Consider the following 22285-nt stretch of genomic DNA (forward strand, 5'->3'; position numbering starts at 1 on the left):
CTGGCACAGTACTTGGCACTGGAGGAAGCCAGATTTGCCTTTGTTTGCTGAGGTCTTACTGAAGAACCCCAGTTCTTATTTCCCAAGAATACAAAGCTTGCAGAACTTCTATGTTAATCCTCATCACACAGTGGGAAACAAGCACCAGAACATTTCTCTCACTTTGTTCCTGGTGATGAAGGCTGTGGCTATCTCTTCCTAGACTCTCAGGCTTTGTTCTTACTCACTCACCACCCTGTTCTCCTGGACACCTAGAGGCCCAGAGGAAACAAACACATTGATCTTGACAAATAGGACCCAGGAGCGATTCAAAAACACCACAGTGAGGACAGGGCTGACCAATAGCTTCACCAGGCCCAAAACACAGAAAGCATTAGCAGAGAAGTTGCCCAGCTGGAAAAGTAGTTTGTGTTATTTATGTGCTCTGAGCTGGTATTCTCTTCAGCACTGTAAATAGTGGGTCAGGCAGTGAGCAGGTAAGATTTTTCCTACCTATTCTATTTGGGAATATAGGGGTCTTTCCAATCTTTGCTTGTTTATTATAGAATGCCCTCAATCATAGCTTTAGCTGTGAAGTCTCAGAGCTGGATGTGGAGCTTAAGAGAGTTGTGGGCCTGTGTGTGTGTGTGTGTGTGTGTGTGTGTGTGTGTGCACGCGCATGCGCGCAGATGGTGATGGATATTCTGTACTCTTTCTTTTTGCTGTGGCAAGATATCTGACAAAACTGGAGTTTGTTTTGGCTCCACCTCACATCTTCATAGTACAGTCCATCATGAGCTTAAGGTATCTGATAACACTGTACACAGTGCAGGACACAGAGCAGACTGAGTACTGGTGCTCTGTTCATTTTCTCCTTTGCACACAGCTCAGGAGCCCAGCCCATGGGATGATGCCTTCCTTATTCAGTGCTGGCTCAGTCTAAGCCAGTCTAGCAACTTGCTTGCAGAAACACCCAGAGACTCCTGTACTAGGTGCCCTGCCAAGCCTGTAAAGGCAGAGCCAGAAAAGACAAGATATGTGTGAACTTCAGATGACACCAAAGTGAAGTCTAGTGTCTACAGTGTGAGAATGGAGGACCCGCCTGTGGAATAGATGAACAAGGAGCCTCTATTATTGCAATGTGGAGCAACCAACGAACAGTGCAGTGTCTGAAAAGAGCTAATGAGATATATACATTTTTGCTATTTTGTATGTGTGTGAATAATTTTATTGAAAATGGTGCTGCATCTTAAACAAATGGTTACTAAATTCTGTGGTATAGGAAGGAGGCATGGACTCAGTGGCACACTTCTTAAGCCACAGAGGATTAGCATAAGGAAGACTGTTCTTCCTTGCCTGGCCTGGTCTAGCCGCTGCTTGATGGGTCCTGTAGTAGGGTCCGAGCCCTCAGCTGGGAATCAGCTCCTTCCCTGGCCTGGAACTGAACATGCACAGCCTCTGCCCACTCCTTTACACTGCCTTGTCCATTGACAGATGAGAAGCCATGGCTCCGTGAACAGAGATGTTCCCAGTTGCCTGGCTAGTCAGTCCAAAGTGCAAAGATAAGGCAGAGTACATTTTATTCCAAATTTCAGATTCTTCTCAGTGTCCTCACCTGTGTTTGTAGTTTATGGTACTGGCCTGGGTGAACAGGAGCTCAAGGCCCCTCAGGGAGCCTTGTGGCTGACACAGCACTGTGATCTTAGCACCCAAAGCGGTTGCAACACACAGGCTAATGGCATTCCTCTTTTTGCAGGCTCTGACGAGGTGGCTGGCAACTGGGGACTGCTGGATCAGGTGGCAGCTCTGACCTGGGTGCAGACCCACATTGGAGCATTTGGTGGGGACCCTCAGCGTGTGACACTAGCAGCAGACCGTGGTGGGGCCGATGTGGCCAGCATCCACCTTCTCATCACCAGGGCTACCAGGCTCCAGCTCTTCAGGAGGGCTCTGCTTATGGTGAGTGGTATGGCTTGCTTTCATTGCTGTTCAGTGACCTCCCTGAATTTGGAGACTAACTGGCTGCAGTTTTTGGTCTTCTCTCATCCCTCATGCTGTCATGGATCCTGCTCTGGCTGTCACTGTAGTCATATGTGGTCCAGGAGACTGAAAGACTTCTGGACAGCTTTCCACTCATGTGGAATATTCTACATGGCTGGGTGTCTCTACTCACTGGATCTTTATTAGGGTTACATGCATTTGTCAGTATAGAAAACTCACTGCTTGGGACTTTATCTAGTGGGCTGAGATGCCTACTGAGTGGGGATACTGCTGCTGTGGCTGCTCCTGCTGCTGATAATGATGATGATGATGATGATGATGATGATGGTGATTCAATGATGTTGATGGTGACAAGAAGGAAGAAATGATCTAATTGTCTACATGAGGAGCTGTTCTGCCACTGACTAGGTTTCTGTGTATATTGAGCATCTGGGAGGTTCATCAGCACTGTGTTTGATGGTGGAGTGCTGTGATAAATCAGACACATCTTAGTCCACAGGAGGCTTATGGGTTCCAGGGCAGGAGATTCACATGTTCAAGGCAGATACCTTAAAGGATCATGGGGCATTTAAACAGAAGCCCTTGACAAGGATAAGGGATGGTAATGGTGTGAAGGGACATGGCTCTGCAGGGAATGTCTGAGTGAAAGGCTAAAGGCTGAGCAAGCAGTAACCAAAGGCAGCGCCCTGGTGACAGTGACAGTGTGGAGACAGTGTCTGAATAGTGCCTGCCTGGTGTATAGCTTGGGCTTTTCCTGTGCATGTGGAAACTACCCAAGGGGTTCGCTTGTGTCTCCTATTATGATCCTAGCCATTTTTAAGAGTCTGGTCAGCAACACTAACGTCATTCCCAGTGCTGTGTGGCCCTTTTTATCATCTCCTGTAGATACTCCGTACCCACTAAATGTGAGCCCTGTACTTTCGTATCCCCAAAGCCACAGGACGGTTCTCTTCTTCTTCATTCTGATCTTCTCTACTCTGGGACCTCTTATTGGTGGAAACATGGGCTGTTCATGATTTGTGTGTTTCATGTAAAACACCGTCTCTAAGCTTCACCAAGACTATGGCACATTTTATAAAATCCTTTGGCTTTGCATATGAACAATATTTCATAGTGGGGATAGACCAGTTTGTGTGTCCATTGACTTACGTCTCAATGAAAATATTTTCCTTCTGGCTACAGTGAGCAGTACTTCTGGGAACAAGGTGGACATCAGAGGCTTTTAAAGCAGGCAGGATACTGATTTGAGATCCCATCTTGGAAAGAACCCCTTAGAGCTGAATAAAGGGAGAATTTTTAAAGTGTATATTTCAGCAGAGATGTAGGGAGAAGGCCTCCAGTAACCCAAGCTAGGGAAAGATGGAGGAGGTGCTGGGGAGATGACGTAGTCAATAAACTACAGAACGTGTGTGTGTGTGTGTGTGTGTGTGTGTGTGTTAATCCATAAAATCTGGATCATGTGGAAAAGTAGGATGTGGCAGGGTTTGCTTATACTCCCACCACCAGAGAGAAGGAGGCATCTCCATCCCTGAGTTTCTCTGGCCAGCCTAGCTTACTTGGCAAGACCAAGCTAGTGTAATACCCATACTTTTCTTATGCTTCTTGCTGATGGGTTCTACCTTGAAGAAGATGCACCTTGGTGAGAGCTTGGAGCATGAACACCTTCCAGGTCCTGGTATTAAACCCAGTCATTTGTGTTCTAGGCTAACCCTAGAGGTATTCCTCCAGGGCCCTTTCAGCAACTGGACCCTTGTCAGAACCTTGAGATTCTCGAATGCCTTCACTAGGTCCAGAAGGCAGACTTTTCCTTTGTGGAGTTTTAAGTGTTTGAGGGATGTCAGAAACAAATGGCAGTGCATTTAAAAATAACCCTTCCATCTGTTTTACACATTTAGAAGCAGCTTTTACAACCACTCCCAGAAGTCCCTGGGAGTGTGTGAGCTTATTTGGAACTGAGCAAACAGAACTGCTTCAATATATTAGCAGCTCTTATAGTGTTCTTTACCAGCAGATGTTTGGCCAAGGGGCGGGAGCTGCGGGTTTATTCCCAACTAAGATCTAGCATTCTCTGCAAACCGTGGGTTTGGGACTGTTTACACATTCACCCAGAGAGGCTGCTGTGATGATGATTTATAGACTATATTTAGTGGACTGTACTTGGCAAGAATTTCACTACCTTATCTCAGAGTCCTCCCACTGACTGGCACAGGGTCTTTATTTTATTTTCTAGCTAGAGATAAGAAATCTGTGGCTTGAAGAATGTCAGCAACCTACCAAAGAACACTCAGCACAGGAGAGACTTCATGAGGGATCAAGATCTGAAATCAAATCATTGGTTCCCCACATTATGTGGCTGCTCCTCTATAACAGAGTTTTCTCAGCATCTAAAGTTGGTAGCACACACCTTAAATCCCAGCACTTAGGAAGCAGAGGCAGGTAGATTCCTGTGAGTTCGAGGCTGGCTTATGTTAAGTCATGGGAAAGCTCTTTCTCCAAGGTCCCAATCCTTGCCCCTGTCCCATTGTAGGGGGAAATTTTCACTAGCAACAAGATTACCACTTATTAGCTTTGAGGAATTCTGCCTGATTTAAAATAATATTACTTTATTTGTATGGGTATTTTGCCTGTATATATTTTTGTGCCACTATGTGCCTGGTGGTGTCTGCACAGGCCGGAAGAGAGTCTTCTATGCCCTAGAACTGGAATTACAGAAAACTGTGAGTTATTGTATGGGTGCTGGAAATTGATCCCAGATCATCTGGAACAGCAGCTAGCGCTCTTAACCACTGGGTCATCTCTCCAGTTTCCTGCCTGACGTTACATTGTTATTTTCCTGAAAAGTATGATTCTTGTTCTACCACGGCCAAATACATCAATTCTTTCAGGAGTCTAACTATCTTATCAGGTTCTTGACACTTAACGTTGCCTCTAGCTTGTAGCCTACAACCAACACCCAGGAGGATGAGAGGATGGTGAAAAGGTCTCACAAACTGTTGCCTGTGCTTGATGCAGCCTGTCACACAGTGGGAGTGTTTTCTGGGTGGTCTCATTCTACATTGGCCCAACTAGTCTTGAGCACAGACATTTCTGTCCAGACTTCAGAATTACTTTATCGACAGTTTTTTTTTCCTAGTAATCTTGCTAGGAATTTGAGTATAACTTCATAGAATTTAATCTATTGACTTAGGGGCAAATCTACATCATTATGATGTCTTGTCTTTGTCCATGAATTAGGCAATAACAGAACTGTGGTAACCCAGACCCAGAAGGACATACATGGTATATACTCACTTATAAGTGGATATTAGCTATATAATGCAGGATAACCATAGTAAAATTCACAGATCTAAACAAGCTAAGTAATAAGCAGGACCATAGGAAGGATGCTTAATTCCCATTCAGTAGGGCAGATAGAATAGACACTGAAAGCAGTTGAAGAGAAGGAACAGGACGAGAGCCTACCCTAGATGTCCTCTGAAAGACTCCACCCAGCAAGGGATTGAAGCAGATGCTGAGAGTCACAGTCAAGCTTTGGGCAGAGTGCAGCGAGTCTTATGGAAGAGTAGGGGCATCGAAAGACCCAGAGGGCACAAGAGCTCCATAAGAAGACCAACAGAGCCAACCAATCTGGCCCAGGGTGTGGGGTGGGGTGGGAAAGGGGCACGCAGAGGAGACTGATGCACCAAACAAGAACCATGCATGGAAAGGACCTAGGATCCCTGCTCAGATGTAGCCAACAGACTCAATGTGGGTCTCCTAGTAAGGGGAACAAGGGCTGTCTTAGCCATGGATGCTGTTGCCTGCTTTTTGGTCATTCCCCCAGCAGGGCACCTTACCAGGCCACAGAGAAAGAAAATGCAAGCAGTCCTGATGAGACTTGATAGGCTGGGGCCAGTTGATAGGGGAGAAGGGCTCCCCCTCTAGGAGGACTAGGGGAGGGGCATGGGGGTAGGACTGGGAGGAGACCAGGGAGGGGACTATGATTGAGATATAAAGTGAATACATTTTTAAAATTAGAAAAAAACCCAATATATAAATGTCTTTGGATCTTTTCATAGGGCTTAAGATCCACGGAACTAGAGTATGTGAGAAAGTAATATCCCACTCTCCACTCTACTGTGGAGAGTGTTCTGTCCATTGTCTAGATCTGGGTAGGGGTTTAAGGTTTACCGCCTGTATTTTCCTTGGCTGGTGCCTTAGTTTGAGCGGGACCCCTGGGCCCAAATCTGCCTATCATAATGTTCTACTTGTAGGCTTCTTTCTCACATACTCTGGTGCCTCAACTTGGACCATGTCCCCTGGAGGGGGAGACCTGGTGGCACTCAGAGGAAGGACAGCAGGTTACCAAGAAGAGACTTGATACCCTATGAACATATACAGGGGAAGGTAATCCCCCTCAGGAACAGTCATAGGGGAGGGGAATAAGGGGAAAATGGGAGGGAAGGAAGAATGGGAGGATACAAGGGATGGGATAACCATTGAGATGTAACAAGAAAAAATTAATAAAGTAAAAAAAAAAAAGATCCATGGAACTTTGTATAATCATGAGTCAGGACCCTCAACTTGCTATAGTCTAGCTGCCATGTGAATGGCATGTCAGTTTCTATGATGTTTTCCAGTCAGTAAATACTTGTGTCCAGGTACAAGCTGATTCAGAAATGCCCCTAGCAATAGCCTTAGTTCACTGTCTTGCCTCCTGGGTACATTGAGCTTTCTATGAAGCCTCTCTGTGGTCAGTGGATAATGAATAGTCATTTTTTTTTTTGTACTGCTGTCTCAGGAATGACACAGAGACCCAGAACCAAAGCAATTCAGAGCACAGGGCCTCTTTCTTTCTTTATTCCTTCCTTCCTTCCTTCCTTTCTTTCTTTCTTTCTTTCTTTCTTTCTTTCTTTCTCTCTGTCTGTCTGTCTTTCTGTCTTTCTTTCTGTCAGAGCACCTTATGAGATGAGAAGCCTGGCATCTGTGATGGTTTGACTGAAAATGGACCCCACAGGAACACAGGGAGTGGCTTTATTTAAAAAGACTAGGAGTTCTGGCATTGTTGGAGTAGGTGTGGCCTTGTTGGAGAAAGTGTATGCTTTGAGGTTTCTGAAGCTTAAGCCAGGACTAGTAGCTTACTCTCTCTTCCTGCTGCCTGTGGATCGAGATGCAGAACCCTCAGCTCCTCTCCTGCACCATGTTGGCCTGTGTACTGCCATGTTTCTCCCTATGAAGATGATCAACTAAACCTCTGAACTGTAAGATAGCACCAACTACAAGTTTTCTTTATAAGAGTTGTCATGGTCATGGTGTCTTTTCACAACAATATAAACACTAACTAAGTAAGACATTGTCTGTATTACACTCGGGGAAAACTGGTTTCTTATGGAGGCTTCTCTGCCATCACAATGACCTCATCGGGAGGGCTGAGTCTGATCAGTGGAAGGGTGTAAATATCAGCGGGCTGGAGATGGGGGATGGATCTTGGTCCACAAGATTCTCGTCAGACCTCACCCTGGAGACTCACCAGACTTAGGCTTATTCTCTGTCTTTCTTGATTGTGTTACCTAAGGTTTTGAATATTCATCTCACTCATCACATGTTACGTATTACATTTCTCTGTAAAAATCTATCTTGTGGCTATTTTTAAAAGTAAATTTCTGACACCTGCCCTGTGATTCTACTGTCCGCATGGCCTGTGTCACCTTCTCTGAGCTCTCCACTCAGAAGATGAGCTCAGTTTGGCTCAGTCTTTGTTTCCTGAGATACACTGGACTTGAAGCAATAAAATCCCTTTTTGCTATTTCATCAGCTGCACCTCAAAAATGTCGAAACATAGACAATGGACAATGCCATTGTTTCCTAAGCACTTCATTTTCTGCAATTTTTTTTCTCTTTATTCAGGAATTCTCTTAAGAATTTAGATTCAGGAAATTTTTTCTCATCCTCCTGCAAGATCCGCCCCCCATGCACCTTTAATGGTTGTTTAATATGTTGCAAAAACTATCATTTTCAGGTTGTGAGCCATCTGCCTTCTCCCTGGACTGATTTCCTGTAAGAAGAATTATGTAACCCATTCTCATCTTACACTTCATCTTGCCTCAGTGCATAGCAAAAGTTTTCCTTGTATACATTTCTGTCCATGAAAAAATTTCCACATGTTCACCAGGATCACTTGAGTCCAGTGAGAGCAAACATCTCATAAGTGCCCCTGTGCCTTCTTCCACAAAACCCCTTTCAGACAGGATCCCCCTTCCACAGCCTCCTTCCTGAGTACAATGTGGGCCTGGGATGGGGCAAAGTAGCTACCCCTTCTCAGGTGCCCTTTTTATTTTTAGGCTATGAACCCTTACTATTGATTGTCTCATAGGCAACATGATGCTGGAATTTCCAACAGTTGCCCTCCATCTAGCATCTAACTGACCTAATAAACAGTTACCATTCTTCTATTTACATCCTTCCCAAAGCTGCCTTCCTCCCATAGCCAGGCTAAGCTCCGCCCCTTCTGGCCCTGCAGACTCTTAACCTCAGGATGATGCTTCTATAGCTGCTTCCGCTAAAGGCACAGCCTCAGAGTCCTGTGGTCTCTTGGAGCCTTATCCTGCTGACTTGCTCAAGCCCGCAGGACCTGCCATGCTGATACCTGTTGCCCTGGACTCTTTCCTAAATCTTTGTGCAGCTATCTGTCAATCCTGCCTCAGCATCCATCTAAAGAGTCACGGTTACATAGAAGCTGTTATTTTCTGCATACTACCCCCTTCCTCAGAAAGTACCTCTTTGTTAATGCTCTGTGACATCAGAGACCTCCACGGCCACAAGCATCAGCAGTTAAGTTGAACAGGTGTCCAGATAACGTTTGTGGAAAGAAATTCTCAGAAGATTGAGTAGCTCAAATACCACAAATAATGTGAAGATAGCTATCGTGGTGATCTCAAGAACCCCATTTTCCCTCTTGAGTCCTGCTGTCTCTACTCATGTGAAGTGAGATGGGGACATCAGCCACAACAATATCTCTTGCTGGCCTTTGTACCTGTCCTTCCCGTTGAACTCTTCATTGAAAACCAAAACCTTTAATCTCCTGAAAGACATTTTCACACTTCTCAATCCACAGGTCTGTAATTACCTTTTATTCACTTGGTGCAATTGTCTCCAAGGCTTACAGCCTCCATCTGCTAACCTAAGCCTATTCCTGGAAGCGTCTCGAATGTATTGAGCCTCTGAGACTTACTGTTGAATAAGTTTACCCTTTCTAGTTCTTTCTAAACTCTGGTTCAACTCAGCTCTTCTGGCTCAAACTCCTCTCAAGCTGACTGATTGAAACTGGGTCCTCTCAGCTTTGACTGACTTGCTCTGTTTGACCTCTAACAAACTTTAGAAATCTGTTCTAATCTTCTGGCTCCTTCTCATCCTCTATTCATTCTGTCTTTACCCGTGTCTAGATTGTTCTCTCCTCAACCTGTCTCTGTAAAACTTTCCCAGTAAAACTGCTTACTCCCTCTCTCTCTCTCCACACACTGTTCTCTCTTAAGTCCCTTCTCTTTGCTCTCTGTTCTCATGAGAGTTGGACAATCTTTTCTGTCCAATCTTTCTCTGATTCCTCACTTTTTATCTCAATTAGAAGTCACTTTCAAACATGGCTGCTTCCTTCTACAAACTAACTTTACCTTCACTATTTGCAATTAAAGATGTGTACTAAGGAAGTGTCTGTATTCCATCCAGAGAGAGGTATTAAAGGTGTGTTCCACTGTATTCACTGTATTCTAGCCAGAGTAGTCGTGTCGCTGGTTTAAAATCCCTCTACATCAAATCCATTTTCATCCAAGGTTAAATAAGTACTAGTTTTACTTTAATCAGGAATAAATACACGATTTGGCAAAGTGTAATGCTTTCCACTCAGAAGTAGCCCCAAGTGCTACCCAAAGTTCCATTCACATTGACCATCACAGAAATCAGCACAGAAAATGGTGAGCAGAGACACATCAGGAGCCAGACATCATGGCCTCAGAGCAGAAGTCATTGACCCTGTATGACATTTTTCCCACACACTGGCCAGCCTCTTTGAAATAGCCTTTGGGGAGACCTAGGAGAGCACACAGGCCTTCTGGTGTAAAACATTTTCTCTGGCAATACATGAAGTGCCAATGCATTTGCTATTGCTACCTGCAGTATGGGCCAAGGTATATGGAGGACACATGGTGGGTGACAAATGCTACCCATATCTCTACTTCTCTTACAGAGAATCCTAGTGATAATCAGGGATGAGCATGGCTCTCCTGTCTGCCATCACAGCAAAATATGGGTGTGAGACTGGATGGAGGTGTGTCTTTCCTGAGTGCCCTGTGAGCTTTCTTTCACCTTCCACGGTCATATATGCCAACATTCAGCTACTTCGGCCCTTCTTTCCCAGGAAGGGGCATTCTTATTCATGCAGATGCCAACCCTTCTTAGGGAAAATGTACAGAATAAATTAATCCCTTAAAGCCGATCATTTTCCTTAAAACAAAAGAAAACAACAACGAAACCTTAAGCATTCTAATCTACTTGATCCAACAGCCCTTATATTCCTGGTAGATCCATGGGAACAAGAGGCCCTGGGGTAACCCTCAGTTGCCCCCAGACCATTGTAACTGTGAGGGTTCCCCCTGTTTCACATTCACTGTTACATGTTGTTGTTCCGCCTGTCTCTCTGGCCCAGCTGGAAGCCCAGAGTTAAAAGATGCTATTCATACTTCTTATTCCCATTTGACCTCAACACAGTTCTTCACCCAGGCCTCTCCTGATAGGCATGAGGAACAGGGGATTCCAGAACAACACAGAACCCCAGCAACTGGATGAGACAAAACTGTTTATCTCAGCAGTTTTTGCTGTAGAGCTGCCTCCTCTCCTTCATGATTGCCCCCTCACTGCCCTATACCTTCTGTAACTTAGCATGGCCATCTACTCCTGCCCACAGGGCTTTGGTGCACACAAATGCTGAAGATCCCACTTGGTTCAGAACCATATGTCCTTCTGGATAGTGTTTAGTGCCACTGGTCCCTTAGAAAGAGAGGAGACATAGCATAAAGGTCTAGCTTTGCTCCAGGTAGAGGTCATTCTTCAGAGCTAAGAAGACCATCTTCCCCATGCTCCTTCTCAGATGGATGCTTTCCATGGGGTCTCAGAGAAGGACTATTTGAATTGCGGAGTAAGTCTCCATGCAATCTCTTGCAAGAGTGTTCTGTCTTACACACACACACAGCTCTTTGAAGCACTGACCCATTATACGACGATCCAAACATGATGTGGTTCCAAAATCCTGATCAGACAACAGAGAGGAGTTCCTCTGATCAGTATGTAAAGGCAGTCTCTGTGTGACTTCCCTCATTACCTGGAAGACACGAGGTGAGAACCACGGAATAGAGAACTCTGGCTTCTATAAGGTCACAGCCAAAGCCTTTGTCTTTAGTGAACCAGGCAGAGCATTAATCTTCAAAGTACTGGGGTGCTGCAAAGAAGGAACTCTTGCGTTTGCTGCCATTGTAGATTAGGGAGAGACTCTTCTTCTTCCTGTCAAAGGAGCTGGTGTCATCCCCAGTCAAGGACAGGTAGGATGCAATGCTTTCCCGAAGGCCATAGCTGAAAAGGGATTCATCCACTCCGAGTGGGTTCTCTGCTCCCTCTGGATCTTGCTGCAATCTATGTGTTGAAAGACACAGACAGAAAGTAAAAGAAGAGAGGGATGTTGGGCAGAGTGGGTGATGGGGATAAAGGATGTGAAAAGGATGAAAAGGGAAATGGAAGAGGAGGAAGAAAGAAAGGAGAAAGGAGAGACAGAAGAGGAGGAGGTTAGTTTTTCTATAGCTGGTTTGAATTCCATTTCTGGACTTTGGAGGATGTATGCATTGGAAGCCAATATTGCTTTGAGTGGCTTAAACTTCCCATAATGAATCTTAATGGTATTTATTTATTTTGGTATTTCAAGACACAGTTTCTCTATATAGCCTTGACTGTCCTGGACTCGATTTGTAGACCAGGCTGGCTTTGAACTCACAGATGTGCCTGCTTCTGCCTCCCTGAGTGCTGGGATTACAGGCATGTGCCACTATGTCAGGCTAAGGAACTTATTCTTTATGATGTTTATAAGAAAACTATCATTTCCCTTGTATCTCTGGCAATTCTGATCTCTGTTTTGCTTTAAGTTAACTGATGAGATACCTTGGTCCATGCTCAATGAGTGAGATGCCGACTGACTACAGCTCACAGACACACACTAGAAACTCAATTACTGTCGATGGAATAAATAGAAAAACTAGTAGAAGTATTCCTTTTCTTTTCTCTTTCAGAGATAATGAGTTACTTTAATATTTGGGAGAAATGTTTAAGCTTTGAAAATAGATTTTTAAATATTACATTTATGCCAGATTTATTTGTGTGTTACCAGCTCGGGCTTTAATAATTAGAAAGATTAGGGTGAGTGTTTCTGTTTAAAAAGAAATGTGGTGTTCACATTGAAAATGAACTTGGGAAATGTTTGAGGCTCACCAAACTGTAGACTCTATATGCTATGTGACTCCCAAGGCTATATTCACTGAGCTCAGAGGCTCCCTTTGCTCATAGTGCCCACAGGGCTATCATTATGGCCAGGTGCTTGCTCATAAATCTTCTTATGCCAGGATCACCTACTATTTGGTGCTCCTATGTGTTTATGAAGGGCACACATGCACATATGCACATGCGCACATGCGCACAAGTGCCCGCACATGAGAGTGCGTACACACACACACACAAACACACACACACACACACACACACACACACACACACACCTGGATGCCCTCTTCCAGTCAAAGGTCTTCTGGCGCAAGGTGACAGATGACCCAAGGGTGGAAGGTGATGGATGAGCTGTTGGAGCAGGTGTGTTCTGTGCCAGGCAGGGTGTGGTGAGCACACAGCATAGACCATCGGCCACCTCTGTGGATGGAAGCACACAATAGTCAGGCATGCCGTAGACAGTATGGAAAACAAAACAGAGGCTCAGAACACCATAGATCCCTAGTTGTTTTCATAGGGAAACTGAGGCCAAGATGTTATGGGGCCATGGGAGTTCACCAATGTTGCTATGCCCTGAAGGATAGGAACTCTTGGTTTCCATTTACATGGACAACAAGCAGATGTGGAATCAGAGTCTATCAGTCTTGGGCTTTCGTTACAGCTTTGCTCTGATGGTGAGTTACCTCAAGCATCTCTGAGCCTTGCTCTCCCCACTTTCAGAAGTGAGGGAAGGAGAAGACAGAAGAAAACAGCAGGAAAAGACCCATTTGTGAGCAGAGGTTCCATACTAGGCAGAATTTCATGTAACTGTACGTGGCTGGGTCAGAGAATGAGCCCATGTACTCTAGCACAGGCACCTCCAAAACATAGTTAGCTATGTTCAGAGAAGGAATACAAGTGAAGCAAGAAAAAAGAGGGAAAGAGAGAAGGAGGAAAAGGTGAAGAGAGTGGAACAAAGGAGGAGACCAGTGAAAAAGCAGAAACAATATAAAAGACCCAGGAAAAGGGAGGAGAAAACAAAAAGGCAAGACAGAGAAAGTAGGCAATGCATGAACAAGGAAAACCTTCTAACCCTGAACACTCTGTAGGAGAAAAATAAAAGTAAGGAAAGCCCATTGTTGCTCCCCTCCACTGATGTACAGTATCTGGCCTGTAACACTTCATCTCTCCTGGAACAACAGGATATAATCCCATGAGTTCCAAGCCTTTCTGGCCCATGCATCATAAGAAATAAAGATGCTGTTACTTTGGGTACCTCAGGACTAAGGCGTCAGTTCCTCCTTACTTGGGTCAAGGGCCTCAGCCCTGTCCTCAGTCCTGGGGAGACCCAGAGGTCTAAGATGCCAGGAATACAGCACGACTCCAGAAGGACCCAGGTATCTTGGCCTCAGTCCACCCATCCTTGGGCTTTAGAGAGCATCTACATCCCTGGTGGCCTCTTTTCATCTGATCTGTGGGTTTCTGGGGGTGTCCTTGCCCAATAATAAAACCGTGTGAGGAGCACAACAGCCTAGTAGAGAGTGACAGTCCCCGGCCCCAAATCCTGGTTTCCAGGTGGACAGCATGCAAATCCCAAATGTTACCCACATAGACACAGGTGCCAGAGTTGGGGAAGAGCTTGACTGTGTGTGCATCCAAAACAGTGACCTGTTGGGGCTAGAGATGATCAAAGGCATCTCAGATAGTGAGGGAGGACACAAGGCAGACATGAAGCCCAGAGTCATCGCAGTTCTACTGCATGGCAAGATGGATCCCGAGGGTGTTCTGCTTTACATCCACTCACATGTGGAGTGCACAAAGTCGCATGAGCAGGTGATATGAGCCATAGGCTGAGCTCACTTTGCCCATTTCATCTCACTGAACTCTGTCTGAACTTCATAAAGTTAGTAGTTGTTTTTAATTTTTTATTAATTTATTCTTGTTACATCTCAATGGTTATCCCATTTCCTTGTATCCTCCCATTCTTCCCTCCCTCCCATTTTCCCTTTATTCCTCTCCCCTATGACTGTTCCTGAGGGGGATTTCCTCCCCCTGTATATGCTCATAGGGTATCAAGTCTCTTCTTGGTAACCTGCTATCCTTCCTCTGAGTGCCGTCAGGTCTCCCCCTCCAGGGGACATGGTCAAATATGAACTACTAACTTTGAAAGTTGAGTGGAGAGTGGGGTATGACTTTCAAAGTTAGTAGTTTTATACTTGAGATAGGGAACAAAATGCCATGGGAATGGGAGCAGCAGTCCTGACCCACTGACTTGGAACCAGTGATGCATGCCAAGGACAGTGCATGGCTTTGAAAAAAAATAGGTTGTTGGCTGTAATGCACCGTCTAATTCACCCTGGCCCCAGAAACTCTGTTCTTGAGTCCGTTTTCCCAGTGAGATCTCAGAGAAGAGAGAGGAAATGTTTGGATTCCCAGGCTCTTCTCAGTTTGGCAGAGGTGAGCTTCTTGCTGTAGCCCTTTGGCATACATGATGGTCAGGACTGTCTTTCAGGAAGGCACTAGTTCTGCACCAGCTTAATGTCCTTGCTGTAGTCCAGAAGCTCAGGGAGTGACAGGTATGTCTAACCCAGAAGTACGTGGTCTCCCAGTCATGAGAGCTCTAGGGAGTGGCATCAGGTTCATATTTACTATTGTCTATGCAAAAATTCTGGTCAGCTTAATCCTTGTTATTAAAAGTCAAATACCACAAACAATCCTTGTTTCAGCATAGGTAGTTGAAGTCCAGAACTCTCTTCCTCTTTCACTTTTACCTAGCTACTAGCTTTGAGACCATCACAGAAGCGATACTTGTAATTATTTTGCAACTGTCAAACTACATTAGACATTGCACATGGACCACTGTCTTTAGCAGTCACGCGATGCCCTGCAAGAGGCTGTTCCCATCACCTTTAGTGAGCAAGAGGTCGAGGCCTTACCCAGTATCCCTCTAACAACCTAATTTGAGCACACATATGTCTTTCTCATCAGCCATTGCTCAATACCTGCTGTTTCTCATAGGTCAGAGGTGTCCTCTATGGGCTCCTTTCTCCTTGCAATGCCCTTCACTTCTTCAGCTAAAGACCCCAAATCCTAAAGAATGTAAATGAGGTTGCCAATGCAAGGTCAAGCATCTTGAAGGGGAGGGGAGGTGTTGGCGAAGCAAAAACAATGCCATTTTTCCCTCTCTCTATCTGGGCAGGGGAGCCAAGGAGGAAAGGGCTGGAGGAGAGCAGTTGCCATTCTGTGCCAGGCATTCGGTTCAATACTTTCCACAGTTCAGCTCCATAGACTCTCACTGTGAGCCTGACAGGTCTGAACCATTAGCATCCTCCTTGCACAGAAAGAAAGTGAGTCAGAAAGAGTCACACAGCCCCAGGTACACAACTGACACCCAGCAGACATAGGATATAGAACAGAGAACCAGGGCCCATCTTTGGAAACCTAGCCAACTGCTAATCATTCCTGGTCCACAGACAATTCTTTCAAGAAGACTGGTATTTGGAGCTTCTCAGTGTAACACATCTCTCACTGGTAGTACTTTATTCCCACAAGCCATGTAATGCTCTGGCATCATGGGGATTCTCCCCAACTTGGTCAGCCTAGGAGACATATTTCTCTGCTGGGAACTTGTTGGTGAACATAGGCAAGACCACAACTAACTGACTGAAGTGATAGGGAGAGAAAGACAGCAGCATGCTCCAGGGACTGCTATGGCTTCCACACAGAAGTGGGGAGAGGTTCGTCTTGAAGATGGAAAAAGTTTTGACAAGCAGCGAAGGGGAAATGAGTATTATCAGAAAGATGCTCCAGGGTCCCCTAAGCAGACAAACTCCTTATAGAGAGGCAATATGTCTACCGTACATATCTGTGGCTGTGAACACAGAGCATCCTGGTGTGCTTTGCAGAGGGACATTCTGCTAGCCAGGAAACATGTGCAGGGTGTTCTTGTTTAGCCTGAGACAATGAACTATCATGCACAGATGACAGCATGGGTAGCAGAAAATCAATGGCTTTTCGCAGTGGCCTGTGCCACCTACCAAACACTGTCATGCAGAAGCACACATGGCTCACTCCACCAACCCTGGCTGCTCCTTACCAGAATAATGAGTCACCAGGTCCTCCAGGCACTGGAAGGTGAGCCTTGGCGAGATGTAGTACCAGTTGTTTGGCAGGCGGAAGATGCGGTAATGCTTCACCTGTCTGTGTCTTATGGACAGCGAGTAGAAGCCTACGAAGGGGATGGCAGGGGTCAAGGGTAGCCATAGGGTCCCACATAAGAGTAAGAGGCTGCCTCAGCCCATCTTTTAGGTTAGTTCTCTCTAGTGCTTCTACATGTGACTTGGCCAGCCCTAAGGGAATAGATGGTCACCTTTCCTCTTGCCCTCCCTTTTTTTTTTTTTTTTTTTTTTTTTTTTTTTTTGTAGACTCTGGGATCCTCTGCATTTGCTTAGGGAAGATACGGTCTCAGTGTCCCTTGAGCCCTTCCCAAATGCATGCTGACATGTTCTAAGTAACTGTTGTCCCCTCCAGCCCCTGACTCTCTAGTGTCACCACATTATATGCTATGGAAGGGCATAAAGGTTCTTCGCCCTTTATGCTCCCTGCACCTTTATTTAAGCCAGATTTTCTTAGAAACTTGGAGCAAGTGGCCTTTGGGTTGTGTTATGAGTCACTGAGAAATCTATGAAAGATAGGATTTCTCTTTCAACATCATCAGTGAATGAGAGCCCCTGCAGGTACCATCATCTTTATTAGCCTTGGTGTCTCCTAGTGTAAAGTAAGACCCTTGGGCTTAAGTCAGGTTTGAGTCCCTGCCTCCCCTGCTCCATCCTTCAGCTTTCCTGAGGTGTGGCTGCAGCAGAGAGAAAGGTACTGCCCTCACTCAGTCTGTGCTGCCAGGAAAGGCCTGGGAAAGACTGCCCCCTGAATATCATACAGAGGGAGACATGGAGGCTCAGGACCCTGCATCAGATGTGTCCAGAGTCATCTCACTGGAGATGGTATCACTGGGTACAGGCCTCAGGCTTGGCCTCCTGACCACCACGAGGGGCGTGTGTATCTAGCTGCATTCCTATCCTGGTTCTAGAACCACCTATGCTGTGACTTCTTGCCATGTTGACAGGAACTAGAAGTGTAGCAAGCAGGCCTGTATTGGCAAGCAGAAAATCATCAGAACTGTGCATAGCCAGTAGGAGGGGTCTGCTACCTGGCTCCACCCTCTGAGGACTGAGGATGGAGTGATTTGCCTATGAGCTGTGATGCCCTGGGTCCTTCATCCCCTTGGTCATGTCAGCCTTGGAGCTTTGGATACTCTGTGTGTGGAGACCACTGGAGCCTATATATGGCTTCTGTCTCTGTGTTGCTCTTGGGTATGCAGGCTTTGGAGAGGAAGTTGTCCTGAGACATCTGTGGTTACATGTTACAGTCGCTGCTTATCCAGAGCCCAGTGACATCCTCAGCATCAAGTGGCCCCCCAGACCTCAATAGGTCCTGGGGATGTTCATGTGTTTTCTCCTGTGAATGAGAAACAGGCTGAGTGCTTGAATATGTTTCCTCTATTTAAAAAGGCCTCGGCCCTAGACAAAGAGCTACAGGCAGCTAAGGAATGCTAGGTGTGGGAGATGTAGTCTTTCCCAGTGAAGGTTATCTAATACTATATGGTCAGCCCTGAAAACATACATACAAGTTACGTTATATAGTCTGAAAGGATTGTACACAGGTATTTAGGAATATAGGTGTGTGTATATATATATATATATATATATATATATATATATATATATATATATATTCACATATATGAATATACAATAATATTTTTTTAAAAAGAGACCATGAATTTGAAAGAGATCAAGTGGGAAGGAGTGCATGTGAGAGTCTGGAGGAAAGAAATGGAAGGATAAATAATGTAATTACATGATAATCCAAAAGGGAAACCTAAAAATATCCTTAAAATGGAAATAAAATAAAAAAGAGAAACAACCAGTTCAGTAATCTGTAGAAGGTCTACGAGGCATGTGTAGGATAGCCCCGATCACTACAAGAGACCTTCTGTTGCTAGAGCTTTCGATTTGTGCAGAATTCTTACCCACACACTTTTCTGTGAAGTAGTTCTTTACACTGGCTGTCCTGAACTGGAACAAAGGAGTATGCTGGGCCAGAGAGGGCACAGGGAAGTGGGGGTCCTGTGTCCTGAAGCCCTGGGAGCATACAGGTGAGGCGCTGAGTACTTTCCCAGAAAGAGAGACAATTTAGGGCTGACACTGCTCCCCTGCTTCGAGGGTGACAAGGGCTTTGTTGTTTCTCCTTTTACTGACACAGGAAGTCATAACGATAAGGATCTCTGTGAGTTTACAAGCTCACACCTGCTTGTCCTTAATCTCTGAGATGCCCCATTTCACTCAGCAAGGAGGTAACTGCTGTTGAGGGCCTGCATGCTCCGAGAACACCAAGTATACTCCATCTGAGTCTCGCGATGACTTCTCCAAATACACAATCTGAGCTCAGAGAAATGAACAGTCAGGCCAGGGACAGAGCTGGTGAGCCCAGGTCAGGCCTGTCCTGATGCCACAGTCTGTGTGTTGAGGTGCTGCTCAGGCCTGGCATTCACATAGGTTCTCAGCTGACGGAGCTGGGGCCTGCCCTATCCCTATTCTCCTGCTCTCGGGGTGGGTATGACACCAGGGGGCTGACCACAGGCCCAGGACACCAGGGTGCTGACCACAGGCCCAGGACACCAGGGTGCTGACCACAGGCCCAGGGCACCAGGGTGCTGACCACAGGCCCAGGACACCAGGGTGCTGACCACAGGCCCAGGACACCAGGGTGCTGACCACAGGCCCAGGGCACCAGGGGGCTGACCACAGGCCCAGGGCACCAGGGGGATGACCACAGGCCCAGGGCACCAGGGGGCTGACCACAGGCCCAGGGCACCAGGGGGATGACCACAGGCTCGGGTGGTATCATGTGCGTGTGGGAGAAGGGCAACAGATCCATAGCAAGGCAGCTGAGAGCAAAATGTGCTGTGTGGCCACATGGCCTTAAAAACAGCTCACCTCTCTTAGTTTCACTTTCTCGGATCATGAAAGAACCAATCTTTGTGTCCGGCAGTTGCAGCAGTTCCTCAGCTTTGCTCCTGCCTAGTCCTTCAAACAGCCAGCTAGGAGTGAAGAGGACAGCTGTAAGTGGCCATGAGAAATCAGGAGTGGCTAGCGCAAGAGTAAACACAAAGTTAAATGCCCATTGCCGAAAAGCTACCCACATTACACAGACGAGGGAATCAACTGTTGTTTCACCCATCCATCCATCTATCCATTCACTCACTCACTCATTCAGTCATTCACTTTGCAATCTTTCAACTGAAGTGCCCTGAGTAGCCGTTTGTGCCCAGTGTCAGGTGAAGAACGCTAACGATGTGCACTGTCTGAGCTGTTTCTTGCCCTGCTTCTCAGCACTGCCTGGAGCAGGCCCTGGTCTTCTTCCATCAGGTTTGTACCCTGTGCGGTGCTGGACTGTGTGGTTGCCAGCTGTGTCTGTGCAGCCTCATACTCTGCCAAGGCAACACTTCCAACATTGCGCTGTTGTGTTCCCTTAGGTGTCTGGGGTGTGACCAGTATAGGTTTGGCATAGGTTTGGGAATGACAAGAGTGGACAGAGGTAACAGGGAAGGGAAGAGGTGCATTGTGGTCCCGCTACTGAGCAAGCAGTGCTCTCTCCTGCTGCCGTTCTTCATGTTAAAACAGAACTGTCACTCTGTGTATGTTCTCACTGTTTTCACTTAATGGTGAGACTGGATAACTGCTACACTGCACAATCACCAAACAGAAGCGGAAGGAGCAGTCTCACAGTACAGTGACATTCGGGGTGCTCATAGGAGGACAACTGCACCAGAGCAATCTGAGTCCAAATCCAGTGACTTCTGATTACTTTTCATATTGGTCTCTCCCTGATTGCTGCCAAGGGGGAAATGTATTGTTGGTAGGTGGCCAGCATATGCCTCATGTAACAGATGCTGTGTTTTAGAGAAAGGACTGTTAACTGGCTGATAATCCCCGGGCCTAACCCAGTCTGTGGAAAACAGTAACACTTCAGCCTTCCCCCTGCATTATTCAGCAAGGCACACATAAGCTGGGTTGAAGCAGGCAGGCTGAGCACCCCGGAGCACCAGGCTCCAGGACACCACAGGTGCAGAAGTGGTTCTGTGGGCTCAGTATCATGATCATGTTCCTTGTTATGCTTTATTTTCAGATTTTCCAGCTGTGCCCAGGTGCAATAAGATACACGATGTGTTAGTTCTAATGTAAATGGCAAACATTTGTACACTCAACCCCCTCACAAGGTCCTACTTGTAACTGAGGAAGGGATATGAATTGTTTTAGTGTGTTGCTACTGCACTAAGCATGTGAAGGCAAACCCCCACCTAGATCTCCTAAACAGGTACCACATGGCCTCAGGCCCAAGAGGGAAGCCTGGAGACCAGATTCAATAGATAATTTTTCCAAGCTATAATCAGTTGAGAGAGAAAAATTGTGTGTTCTGAAGGGACATGAAATTTCTTGGCCATTCTCCTGTGCTTTCTTTCTTTCATTTCTGTGCTTTGGGGAATGCTATTACAAATTAGATGGGCTGGCTGGCAGGGCCAGGGTTATGTTAGTCTCCTGGCTTCTCACTACCTTGGCTCCTACAACTACCCTACGCCTTCACTATGAAGGAGCTTGTTAGTGTGTGCTGGTTTATACGTGATGGCTAACTGCTATCTCCCCTAGGCGTCATCCCTGATCACCCTCCGCACATTGAGTACAGGTGACTAAGATCACCAATAGTGGAGCCAAGAGTGTGGACATTGTTTATATTGTCTTCCCAGTGGAAGCCTGTGGAATCTGTCAAGGTCTTTACCACTCGAACAGTGGTGACTGCTTGCTTCCTGCTTCCTCTCTACAGTGTGCGTGTAAGCTGAGGTTTGGCCTTCGTACCCTGGCAGAGGAAGAGCCTGTGGTATGACAAGGCTAAGCCACATTCCCAAGGCTTGAAGCCAAAGTCACTGAAGCCACCCAGGAGGCTGTAAGGCCTCTCTATCTGGCTGCAGGAGCAAAGAGCCCAATATGCTGGCTGCTCCTCTAACTGTGGCTGCCTTTAGTCAGGGAACAGAGGCAGTGCTTCCAGAAGTGTGCTCCCTGTACTGCCCAGCACCCACCCTATTCCTCTGGGAATGTCCCCTTCAGCAGTGTGATTTTCCATTCGTACCCCCATCATCCTACAACGTGAACAACTGAGCATACACAGAGCTGAGAAGCTTGTCCATAGTCTCATGGCCTTGAAGAAACAGAGGCAAGATTTGAACCCACAAAGACTGACTTTTAGCTACTGAACCAGGCTGCTTCCTAGACACAGTACTGGAGCATTCAGGTGTGTGACAGGAGCACTACCTCTGAGCAAGAAAGTCCAACTTGTTTCATTTTACTGCTGGGGAATCAAGTCCTAGAAACTGGGAAGGAGTAGCCCCACGCTTTGGTAAAATAATCTCTTGAAGCAATGCCTTCTTTCCACTATACAGTGCAGGAGCCTCTTTACCACCTGAGCCACACCCACACGTCATGACTGAGGGATGCCGTGCAGAGATATACTTACCCGTGGTACACTCTGGCCACACATACCCCTGGAATATAACTTTCTCGGCCAGTGCTGAGAGAAATGGCTTTCCACCAGCCCCCTTCACTGTCAAGACAAAGCAGAGAGGGGGATATGCACGGGTGAATCAAACTAGCTCACTACAATTTGGGACATTCCTCTGTCAAGATCTGTCATCGCCACTTAG

The 22285-nt window shown here is 46.3% G+C and overlaps 2 protein-coding genes across 3 annotated transcripts in view; one reads left to right on the forward strand and one right to left on the reverse strand.

Moving 5' to 3' along the window:
- TG (thyroglobulin) overlaps positions 1-22285 on the forward strand; it is a gene marked incomplete at its 5' end in the record, with an annotated part of 180634 nt that overhangs the window by 97057 nt on the left and 61292 nt on the right. Inside the window, one exon of the mRNA XM_084747919.1 lies at positions 1736-1938. Coding sequence (XP_084604045.1) covers positions 1736-1938 — 203 coding nt within the window. The remainder of the gene's footprint in view (positions 1-1735; positions 1939-22285) is intronic.
- Positions 9787-22285, reverse strand: part of SLA (Src like adaptor) — a 53071-nt gene continuing 40572 nt past the window's right edge. For both annotated transcript variants that reach the window (XM_084747921.1, XM_084747920.1), the window contains 5 exons: positions 22099-22185; positions 19527-19630; positions 16568-16699; positions 12768-12912; positions 9787-11637 (listed from right to left, as the gene is read on the reverse strand). In XM_084747921.1, coding sequence (XP_084604047.1) covers positions 11424-11637; positions 12768-12912; positions 16568-16699; positions 19527-19630; positions 22099-22185 — 682 coding nt within the window. In that variant the 3' untranslated portion in view covers positions 9787-11423. The remainder of the gene's footprint in view (positions 11638-12767; positions 12913-16567; positions 16700-19526; positions 19631-22098; positions 22186-22285) is intronic.

The sequence above is a fragment of the Acomys minous genome (assembly GCF_964271855.1).
Source record: "Acomys minous genome assembly, chromosome: 12".
Taxonomy (NCBI): domain Eukaryota; kingdom Metazoa; phylum Chordata; class Mammalia; order Rodentia; family Muridae; genus Acomys; species Acomys minous.